Genomic DNA, 12695 nt, shown 5'->3' with positions numbered 1-12695 from the left:
GAGTAGCTAGACTATAGTTTGATTAATATCAAGTCTCCAGTACTCTAGGAGTAGCTAGACTATTGTTTCATTGATATCAAGTCTCCAGTACTCTAAGAGTAGATAGATTATAGTTTGATTAATATCAGGTATACGGTACTTTGGAAGAAGCTACATTATACAGTACTTTTAAGCATAACAAGAGAAAGATGGTTGTGTTTTTTTTTAGTTTTAAATCATTTGTTTTCCAATAAACGTTAAGCCAAATGTCATGCTTTTAGTTCAAAGGAACATCACATCTCACTTTGGGATAGGGTCTTGCACTCACTTTTTTTCAAACTTGTTTTACCCATGGACATAGAAGTATATATATTGACCAATGAGATATAGGAGTATATAGACTGACCAATGAGACATAGGAGTATATAGACTGACGAATGAGACATAGGAGTGTATAGACTTACCAATGAGACATAGAAGTATATAGACTGACTATTGAGACATAGAAGTGTATAGACTGACCAATGAGACATAGAAATGTATAGACTGACCATTGAGACATAGAAATGTATAGACTTACCAATGAGACATAGAAGTATATAGACTGACTATTGAGACATAGAAGTGTATAGACTGACCAATGAGACATAGAAATGTATAGACTGACCATTGAGACATAGAAATGTATAGACTGACCAATGAGACATAGAAGTATATAGACTGACTATTGAGACATAGAAGTGTATAGACTGACCAATGAGACATAGAAATGTATAGACTGACCATTGAGACATAGAAATGTATAGACTGACCAATGAGACATAGAAGTATATAGACTGACTATTGAGACATAGAAGTGTATAGACTGACCAATGAGACATAGAAATGTATAGACTGACCATTGAGACATAGAAATGTATAGACTGACCAATGAGACATAGAAGTGTATAGATTGACCAATGAGACATAGAAGTGTATAGACTGACCAATGAGACATAGAAGTATATAGACTGACCAATGAAACAGAAGTGTATAGACTGACCAATGAGACAAAAGTATATAGACTGACCAATGAGACATAGAAGTGTATAGACTGACCAATGAGACAGAAGTGTATAGACTGACCAATGAGACAGAAGTGTATAGACTGACCAATGAGACAGAAGTATATAGACTGACCAATGAGACAGAAGTGTATAGACTGACCAATGAGACAGAAGTATATAGACTGACCAATGAGACATAGAAGTGTATAGACTGACCAATGAGACATAGAAGTGTATAGACTGACCAATGAGACAGAAGTGTATAGACTGACCATTGAGACATAGAAGTGTATAGACTGACCAATGAGACATAGAAGTGTATAGACTGACCAATGAGACATAGAAGTGTATAGACTGACCAATGAGACATAGACGTGTATAGACTGACCAATGAGACAGAAGTATATAGACTGACCAATGAGACATAGAAGTGTATAGACTGACCAATGAGACATAGAAGTGTATAGACTGACCATTGAGACATAAAAGTGTATAGACTGACCAATGAGCCATAGAAGTGTATAGACTGACCAATGAGACATAGAAGTGTATAGACTGACCAATGAGACAGTTTTTGTTGGCTTATTTAAATCGATAGTGAGAGACACAAAATCGTCTTTAAAGATTCGGGGAACTTGCTCTTCACCTGTGATATTCTTTGTAAAGAATCTAAATGCAACACAGATTCCGGTTTTCTGAACCACACACACACACAAAGGAGCTATAAAATCTTTGCGATCATTAATTTATTTTGTTCAAGTCTTCCGCGGAAATCCTAAACTAATATGGCTGACGTCTCGACATCGCTTCTGATTGTTGAATCTAAATTTTAGTCACAAGCTTGTACGAAAATGAGTGGACAACATTTCTTGTCAAAGTTTGAAGTTCAAGGGTTAACATTTGAGGTCAGTCATTTTGAACACTAGTCGATCTATAGAGTCAAGATTTTTTTGTTTCATAGGCTCTACCCGGAAATTCAAAAATATTTTTAGACTTTGAGTTCCAAAGGGAAGAAATCGTGATATAAATGTTGTGTCTAGTCTAAAGATCTATAGAACTTTGTGGTTGAAACATAGACATAAATAAATATAGACTGGCCGATTAAAGAGTTTTATGAAATGAAAATTTGTGACTTGCAATTTTGTGTACCTTATTATACAGCATTTATGAGCAGTATAAAAATTAAGTATTCATATCTATTTCAGCCGTAACCTATATAAGTATTACATTATTTTCACTAGTGTTTTGTTTTAAATCTCTAAGACTAAAGATCATGCAATTTTTCACCATTCGGAAATCCGAATACAATAGATATACATGTTTTCAAGTTACATAAAGTTACTTCCTTCGGCCAGTCTATATTTATTTATGTCTATGGGTTTAACCCTTCCGCCATGTTAACGTCATAACGAGGCTGGTTTTAGTTATCATGTTATGGTTGACTGGACACTCATTACCCGATACTTCTTTATTGTGTATGTGTGCGTCTGCGCAGATTTCTTTAGCAATGTGTCAGGTTTCTTTTAATCGTGGCCCATTCAGGAATCTTGTACTCCATAGGTTAAAACTGTGCATGACACTGTGAGCAACAGTATATTTGAATTTCACATAAATTATACTTCATTTTTTTTTTAAATACAGATTTGGTAATAACATGGAATGGGTTGTCTGAGTACATAAAACAAATATTAACACTCGATGCGTTTTATGAATATTTAATTATTGTATTTATATAGATCTTTAAATATCAATGACGTAGTGTGACGTGTTGCTTTTTTTTACATTTGATAAATTCCACACTAATAACCCGAGAACAGATAAACGTAACAATGGGGGGGGGGGGGGGGTTGAATGTGAATCTGTAAGTAAATCAACAGAGATCTGAACCACGCTCTCATGCTATGAGACTGGGTCTATCCAGCTTGTCACAGAGTTTGTTCCCTTTTTATTTTAAATACATATAACATCAAGTCATGAGCTTTTATAAACTTAGAAGAAAAAAAAACGAAATCTTTTTAGGGCTTATGATAAGATAGGACTGTATAGAGGTCCTTGCTGATTGGATTGGGGAACATGACGTCACAACGCACCCCTGCTTCTTAGGGTACTATATTAAGCTATTGCATTAGGTCTTACTTATCAACAGTAAGTTCTTGCTTTAACATCTATGCTCTGGGAATCTCTGGCTTTGTATATGATGTAGAGGGAAGCCTATTTTCTTGTGATAGTTCTCGCTTATGTAATAATTGCTTCGGTTTAAGTTGTAACTCTATAACTTTGTATGACTTTGTTTCAGTTCACTGCGCATGACCGTCAAATTTAATTCATTGTTTCTTTTCTTTTCTTTTGTTTTTAATAATGTTTAGCTTCAGAACTTACATCTGTTAGTATACAACATTAGTAACTCTACTTCAACCAAATAGTGTTCCATCTAAAACAATTACCTTAATTTGGAACAGAAACAAAAATAGGGAATCGTTCTTATCTGTGAACTGTTAGTACATATGGACGAGCTACATTAAAGTTTTATTGGGGTGTATTGAGATCAATCTTGAAATAATAAATTTATTGTGCATGCGTTTTTCGTCCATGGTAATCGCACTCATTGAAAACATTACAAGTTCGTCTAAATATAAAGTGTATTGAAAGTTTATAAGTAGTTGTCTTATTAGTTTTATTGAATGCACTGTTACTTTCAAGTTTTTTTTTTAATAGTTTTTAGAGTGTGCATGTCCATAATTATCATTTACGCTTAGTAGTTAGTTTTGTTTAGATTTACTACTTCTACTGAATGATACTTAACAAAATAGTTGTTCACATTATTTTTGCTGAAACAGAACTTTGATATACAATGACACTATGTCTACCTTTTATTGAGCATAGTAAACCATTATGTATAATGTTGAATGGTTGTTTCTTTGTTACAGAGTTCAAGTCCACACCTCCACCAACTACTATCCATTTTCTATCGCCACCATCGGCGGCGTCGGAGATTCTCATCTCTTCAGGTCAACAAGACAGAAACCCAGGGCAACAGGACAGCATCACAGGGAAGCCAGAGACACAAGTCTTTACCGTCTCTGAGCGTACTGAAAGTCCGGCGCTATTAGAAGATAGCCATGCAAGTGATCAGAAAGAGAACAGCTTAACCCTATCCACCAAACAAAATCTCCCTGGGGCGCTCGGAAATTCTAACTCTTCTGTAGGCCGAGGAAGTATCTCAGAGAAGGAAACATCGTTACATGAGAAAAGTATTTCTGGTTCAGGATTCTTGAAGGGATTAAAGCATCTCCTGTTACCTGGTGCTCACACTGACGGTCCAGACTGTGAATCAGATCCATTGTACCCTAAACAAACCCAGGAGACCATGGAACACGCTGCTGTTAACGGTTTCCATAGCAAAAAGAAAGATCCCAATGCAGAACCGGATAAACCAACGGCCTTCGTCTACTACTTGGCTTGCTTTGCGACGATTGGTGGATTACTATTTGGATATGATACAGGTACATTGACGCCATTTTCATTAATTTTAAGTTTTAATAATGACAATACAAAAAATAAAATTTAAAACCACATCTTGGAATGTGTCGAGTACAAAGTAGTTAAACACTTTCTAATGTAACGTGTCTAGAATAGATTATAAATGAATGTCAAGTATCTCCAAAAGACATAAGAAGAATTTTTATTCATTTCCAAACATGGCCCTACACATACACACACACGCTCGCACGCACACACACACACACACACACACAAACATGTAGCATAGATGTACATCATTTATAATTTGCTCATTAGAAAACACTAGGAGCAACTATTACAAAATACAAAAAAAAATCATTAAATGAAGCCAATATCTAAGTCTAAAAGTCTTATGTGTTGACCAGCGACCAATGAATTAGAATTTTTCTTGTTGTTTCTATTTATTAGATTTTATTTTCTTGGCAGTTGTTCTTAACGGCCTGTGAATGGTGAAAAGGCTCCGCATTTTTTGTCTGTCTCACTGGGATCTCAAAATCTAAATAGCACTATTTACAATCACTATTCAGCAAACATTGAGGTCTTCATTTAGCCAGCTAGTGGTCTGGGGAAGTGTGCTCAGTCAGCGTGGTCCGCCAAACGTTTTCTTGCATGACGAGATTCGGAAATTCATTTTCCAGGCGTCTACAAAGCACCATTTCGCATGACAAGAGGAGCGCAGTTCAAACAAGTTCAATAAATAGAGAAACACGGACCGATATAGGACTTTCGAGACAGGGCATGTGCGTAATGGGCCCGATTGGCATAAGATCACCCGCGCGTACAGCAAGACGTCCTCTAACGGCCCTTTCTAGTTGAATAGACCTGCTGCTAGGTCACTTGGAAAAAATAAGAAGTTTTGATGTAATGGAAATGGATATACTAAGAGAAATGAATATACTAAGAGAAATGAATATATTAAGAGAAATGAATATACTAAGAGAAATGGATATACTAAGAGAAATGAATATACTAAGAGAAATGAATATACTAAGAGAAATGGATATACTAAGAGAAATGAATATACTAAGAGAAATGAATATACTAAGAGAAATGAATATACTAAGAGAGATGAATATACTAAGAGAGATGAATATACTAAGAGAGATGAATATACTAAGAGAAATGAATATACGAAGAGAAATGAATATACTAAGAGAAATGAATATACTAAGAGAAATGGATATACTAAGAGAAATGAATATACTAAGAGAAATGGATATACTAAGAGAAATGAATATACTAAGAGAAATGGATACACCAAGAGAGATGAATATACTAAGAGAAATGAATATACTAAGAGAAATGGATATACTAAGAGAAATGAATATACCAAGAGAAATGGATATACGTTGTTGAAATGGATATACTAAGAGAAATGAATATAGGAAGAGAAATGAATATACCAAGAGAAATGGATATACTTTGTTGAAATTGATATACCAAGAGAAATGAATATACCAAGAGAAATGAATATACTAAGAGAAATGAATATACTAAGAGAAATGAATATACTAAGAGAAATGGATATACTAAGAGAAATGAATATACTAAGAGAAATGAATATACTAAGAGAAATGGATATACTAAGAGAGATGAATATACTAAGAGAAATGAATATACTAAGAGAAATGGATATACCAAGAGAGATGAATATACTAAGAGAAATGAATATACTAAGAGAAATGGATATACTAAGAGAAATGAATATACCAAGAGAAATGGATATACGTTGTTGAAATGGATATACTAAGAGAAATGAATATAGGAAGAGAAATGAATATACCAAGAGAAATGGATATACTTTGTTGAAATTGATATACCAAGAGAAATGAATATACCAAGAGAAATGAATGTACCAAGAGAAATGGATATACTTTGTTGAAATGGATATACCAAGAGAAATGGATATACTTTGTTGAAATGGATATACTAAGAGAAATGAATATACCAAGAGAAATGAATGTACCAAGAGAAATGGATATACGTTGTTGAAATGTTCTCTTCGAAATAAAAAAAAGGATAAAATGATTTCGGTACTTAAAAGATACAACCATAGCTCTAAATATAATAATTCATTTCTTTAAAGATTACTAGTAACGTTGTTGTTTTATATTGGTCAATACATAAACATGGATTCATAATAACACTATAATGGAAACCCCGTCTACATCTGACCTCGGCCTTGGCTTGTCTTTTTGGCCTCAAATTTGTATCCCCTGACCTTTGTAATTGATCTCGAGTTTTCTCGTTCCAAGCGCCTGCAGCCAGTTGCTCTCTTGTGACAATGAAAGCGAAAAGAAAATCTAAATCGACCACCGGCGGAAAATGGTTACGTCTGCGCAGAATGTGGCAAAGTATGTAGGTCGCTCATGTGGCAGTGTAGCCGCGGGAAATACTGCAATCCTCATTAATCTTCGGACTCGAAGGCAAGCCTTAGTATTACTAAAATTAAAACAGATTTTGTCCTTGCACCCCCCCCCATTCCTTCTCTGCACTCTGCTCCACAGTTTGAGACTCGCTTTTCCACAGTATAATTGTAGCGGGTAGGTTCGTATCAATGGAACAATGAAAGCACTTTGTCAACTGTCAGTATACATTGAAAGTGTTACATCTATTTATCAAGTAAAAGGAATTCTATTGAACAAAAGGTTGACTACACTTGCAACAGTCCGTTGGTGTGCTTTTTAGTGTCTTCTCTTTTTGGAGAGGTCTGCGATCAACTGAACCAATGTCTAGGACGCTAGAGTCCCCTTCAATGTCGCCAGATAAATCAAAGTGACAAACACAAGAGCCGAACAAATGTTGATTGTGTCAAATTTAATGGTCACAAAGAAAAATGTTTGAACGTTTTAAGAACATAGATTAACGACACTTCCTTTGTTTTGTAATACACTTCCTTTCTTTTGTACGAGACTTCCTTTCTTTTGTAAGACACTTTCTTTGTTTTGTAAGACACTTTCTTTCTTTTGTAAGACACTTTCTTTATTTTGTAAGAAACTTTCATTATTTTGTAAGACACTTTCTTTATTTTGTAAGACACTATCTTTATTTTGTAAGACACTTTCTTTATTTTGTAAGACACTTTTTTTTATTTTGTAAGACACTTTCTTTGTTTTGTAAGACACTTTCTTTGTTTTGAAAGACACTTTCTTTGTTTTGTAAGACACTTTCTTTGTTTTGTAAAACACTTTCTTTGTTTTGTAAGACACTTTCTTTGTTTTGTAAGACACTTTCTTTGTTTTGTAAAACACTTTCTTTATTTTGTAAGACACTTTCTTAGTTTTGTAAGACACTTTCTTTATTTTGTAAGATACTTTCTTTGTTTTGTAAGACACTTTCTTTGTTTTGTAAGACACTTCCTTTGTTTTGTAAGACACTTTCTTTGTTTTGTAAGACACTTTCTTTGTTTTGTAAAACACTTTCTTTATTTTGTAAGACACTTTCTTAGTTTTGTAAGACACTTTCTTTATTTTGTAAGATACTTTCTTTGTTTTGTAAGACACTTTCTTTGTTTTGTAAGACACTTTCTTTGTTTTGTAAGACTATTTCTTTGTTTTGTAAGACTATTTCTTTGTTTTGTAAGACACTTCCTTTGTTTGGTAAGACACTTTCTTTGTTTTGTAAGACTATTTCTTTGTTTTGTAAGACACTTTCTTTGTTTTGTAAGACACTTCCTTTGTTTTGTAAGACACTTTCTTTGTTTTGTAAAACACTTTCTTTGTTTTGTAAGACACTTTCTTTGATTTGTAAGACTATTTCTTTGTTTTGTAAGACACTTTCTTTGTTTTGTAAGACACTTCCTTTGTTTTGTAAGACACTTTCTTTGTTTTGTAAGACACTTTCTTTGTTTTGTAAGACACTTTCTTTGTTTTGTAAGACACTTTCTTTGTTTTGTAAGACACTTCCTTTGTTTTGTAAGACACTTTCTTTGTTTTGTAAGACACTTTCTTTGTTTTGTAAGACACTTTCTTTGTTTTGTAAGACACTTCCTTTGTTTTGTAAGACACTTCCTTTGTTTTGTAAGACACTTTCTTTGTTTTGTAAGACACTTCCTTTGTTTTGTAAGACACTTTCTTTGTTTTGTAAGACATTTCCTTTGTTTTGTAAGACACTTCCTTTGTTTTGTAAGACACTTCCTTTGTTTTGTAAGACACTTCCTTTGTTTTGTAAGACACTTTCTTTGTTTTGTAAAACACTTTCTTTGTTTTGTAAGACACTTTCTTTGTTTTGTAAGACTATTTCTTTGTTTTGTAAGACTATTTCTTTGTTTTGTAAGACACTTCCTTTGTTTTGTAAGACACTTTCTTTGTTTTGTAAGACTATTTCTTTGTTTTGTAAGACACTTTCTTTGTTTTGTAAGACTATTTCTTTGTTTTGTAAGACTATTTCTTTGTTTTGTAAGACACTTTCTTAGTTTGTACACCGGATGCACCAAAAAGCTTTGTTTGTTTCACTACTTATTCCGCCATGTTTGTTTCACTACTTATTCCGCCATGTTTGCTCATCTCGAGTTCATGAGTTGTTTACAAAGGGTGTGCACTGATGACACGTCCACTTGGACAGGGTCTACAGTGATGTCAAGTCCACTCGGAGAGGGTGCGCAACACATTAGTTGAGCTGCTGTCAAGTCTAAGAGAACAAAGGGTTTTAAATACTTTCGTTGATTTCTATGCAAATCAGACATGTGATCTAAATCATATGAATATAGAATGTGAAGACTTACTCTAACTTATACCCTCGTGTACCGTTTGGCCTACAGGATGGCAAGCTCTCTTAGAAATCGGTCTTCACCAATATCTGCAGCCTCTTCCCCAAATAGGACTTTATTGCCGTTTTAAAAACACTCTATTTTGACTGCTTTGGGTCTGAACTAGAATAAGCTTCTGAATTGAAAAAGAAAAATGTTTTCTTATCAATTCACACGAATAGAAACATCTTCTATTTTGTTTGCACAGCTGAGATGTATTCTCTTCAGTAATGTGCTTCAAATGTCTTACACTATAAAGTAAGCGTTAAATAACTTTTTCCAAGATGTAGTGTGTAATGACACAAGATGCGTAGAAGTTGATGTGAATCGGGTTTTTCCTAAGTAATGTGACGAGTAAGAACAGAGTAGGATAATGAACAAGAAGAATAACGGACAAGACGCCTAAGAGGACGACGCTAGGCTAGCGACGACAGAGGACTGTGCCCTTTTTATTGTTTATTAAATTGTTGAAGTTATCAGCCTGCGTTATTAAGTATATTCTTGATTCATTCTGTTGTTGTGTCATATGGACTCGCATGCACCAGTAACATATATATACTCATCAACAAAATAGACCATCAACAGATGTGGCGACCCACGACGGCCAGGGCGTCATTTTGATCTACAATCTAGTTAACTTCGTGTTCTGGATATATCTATCTACAATTCTACACTTGGCGAAGTACACTGGAGAAGTACTGGATTAACATTCGTTTATTTCTACTAGATCTACCCTACGTCTGTGCTAATTATCTGGACTGCAGCTGGATTTTGGCATCTTTGTTCCAGTGGATCTAGACTTTCTATTAGAGAAAATTCGAAACCGTTACCAGCGTCTAGCTTTGTCAGCCATGTTGGATATTTTTAGATTGAACTTGGATCTATATTGACTAGATCTATATCTATTGTGTCTGAATCCAGAACTATTTCGTCCGTTGAAGTGATCTAGGGCAGTCCGTCGTCAGTATACCTCTATCTATAGGCTATACCTCAAGAGTGAAGATACCTCATTTTGTCAGGTTTATCTGTTTATTATGAGTACGGGAAGTCACCTGAGTCTACATATCTAGTATCTACAAGCTGACCGTTGGATCGAGTCACCTTGTCAGGTTTGTTTTTCAAGCTATTAATTGACTGTTGCAGTGTTGCTGAGCTTGCAATCTAATCTACACACGAGTGATGGTATACCCTACTACCACACTGCGTGACCATCTATTCAACTTGTAAAGTTGACTAATTTATATTCATCAAAAGAGAGAGTTGGACTTAGTCATTTTTTTTTACCTCTCTTGAGACAGCACCACCAGCTTGTCTCAGTATTGACTTATGTTCCTGACCTGAAGACAGAAGCCAGCACCAACAGATCATCAAGTGGAACCGGAACCTTGGAACCCTACCAGAGGACTTTATCTGAGAACCGTACCATACTGTGGCAGCAACAGGAGAGATTGGCCTAACTCAGTACTGCCTGTCGAGTAGCCATTGTGGGAGCACACCTTGCCTTGCCTAAGACAAAGACAGTGGGGAACTTGTGTGGAACTGACCGTTGTAGCTCCGTGGACTGAACAAAGGGGATCTAACTAAAGATAAGTTTATTTTTTCTCTCCATTATTATTAAATTAAGTCTATTAGGGACAGTAGATCTTTGTTAAGAGCAGGTTGCCTGATAAGGGCGTCATTATAGGACACATTAGAAAGTGGACCTGCTCCATTTAATAAAGTCTCAATGATTGTTTAGATTGTCTTGTTTTGTTCGTATCCACGTACATTTTATTTTTTTTTAGAAGTCAAGTGAAGTTATCTTTATTTGTCTCTTTCAGTGTATACTTCCTCTAAAAAGTCTCATCTCATTAGAATAGATTTATTTTTTTGTGTCTTATTACGTTTATTTTACACTATTCTTATTATATATTAGTAATTTTATCTTAAGTAGATAAGGTAAGCCACGTTTAATCTAGATTATAAATTCTAGATTGTTTCCAGGTATTAACTAAATTGTTATACCTATGAGAGCCTTAGATCTATTTTATCCTGAGGACAACTGAGTCTAAGGAGTAATTATTTATATATAGATCTTTTGTCCCGATTAATCGGTTGACATTATTTTATAGATGTGTTTAAACACAGTCTAATTGGTCAGAATAAAATTTTTTGTCAGTATCACTGGATTGTGATTTACTGTTGGAGGTATAATATTGATTTATCTATTTGAAGTTGTATTGAAGTTGTATTGGATCTAGACTAGTGACTAGAATAGTCCTAGGGGTATTTATTGGCAAGAAGTAAGTCCATTGAATTAAGTATTGAGGTATTGATATTTGTTTATGTGGTCTAAAGTAAGTCCACTGAATTAAGGTGATATAAAATTTTGAGTTGTATTCAAGTATTGTGGTTGTGAGTAAGTCCACTGAGGTAATATTTGTTGATATAACACTGAGCAAAGGTATTTAAATATATAAATATATATATATTACAAGAAGTATTTGAAAGTGAGTTTTTGTGAAAACTAAATTGTGACTAAATTTAGGCCAATAGGGAGGCCATATCAAAACTATATTGAGACATTGTTTAAAATAAAATAAACATAATGGCAACAGCTCCAAACTTTGATTATATGGAGACTTTTCGCCAGCAAATTATTGCTGAGGCTAAACAGCTAGAACTTAAAGGAAAGGACCTAACTAGCTATGTGCAGCAAATGGTGACAATAGAGAGAGATAGAATTGATCAGATAAGGGAGAAAGAAAAAGATAGGGAAGCACAATTAATAAAAGAAGAAGCAGATAGGAAATTACAATATGATCTTGAGAAATTGAGAATTGAAGCTGAACAAAATAAACAAAAAGTTAATAGCAATAATACTAATGATAGATCTAATACTAATACTACCAGTGCCCCAGACAATCACATTGAAACCAATAATAGTAATAATCATACAAACAACACTAATATTTCAAGTGATAACAACCATTGGTTGAGGAAAAAACTACAACCCTTTCAGGAGGCTAGAGATTGCATTTCAGATTACCTAAAGAGATATGAAATTAAAATGGTTAATTGTAATATAAGGGAGGAAGAGTGGTCTCAAATTTTGTTAGACTTTGTACAAGGGCAAGCTCTTACAATTTGTCAAAACCATAATCATACCGTACAAAATAGCTACCAAGTTTTAAAAAAGGAATTGCTGAATGCATATGGACACAATGCCAGCACATTCAGAAAAAAATATTTTGAAAACACACCTTCCAATCAGATAGAACCACAAACCACTATAAATTTGGAAAAAGACTATTTTAATAAATGGCTGGGATTTGAGAAGATTGACAGTACCTTTGAGGGATTAAAAAATTTTATATTGCTTGATAATTTTATAGCTAAGTGTGACCCTCAATTACAATCAT

General features: G+C 34.2%; 1 protein-coding gene across 4 annotated transcripts in view; it reads left to right on the top strand.

The window, feature by feature from the left end:
- Positions 1 to 12695, top strand: part of LOC106061847 (proton myo-inositol cotransporter-like) — an 87706-nt gene that overhangs the window by 52675 nt on the left and 22336 nt on the right. For all 4 annotated transcript variants that reach the window (XM_056027408.1, XM_056027411.1, XM_056027410.1 and 1 more), the window contains one exon: positions 3953 to 4528. In XM_056027408.1, coding sequence (XP_055883383.1) covers positions 3953 to 4528 — 576 coding nt within the window. The remainder of the gene's footprint in view (positions 1 to 3952; positions 4529 to 12695) is intronic.

Source organism: Biomphalaria glabrata, chromosome 4 (genome assembly GCF_947242115.1).
Source record: "Biomphalaria glabrata chromosome 4, xgBioGlab47.1, whole genome shotgun sequence".
In the NCBI taxonomy this organism is placed as follows: Eukaryota; Metazoa; Mollusca; class Gastropoda; family Planorbidae; genus Biomphalaria; species Biomphalaria glabrata.
The sequence above is the reverse complement of the archived record's forward strand: the minus strand, read 5'-3'. Positions and strand labels throughout refer to the sequence as shown.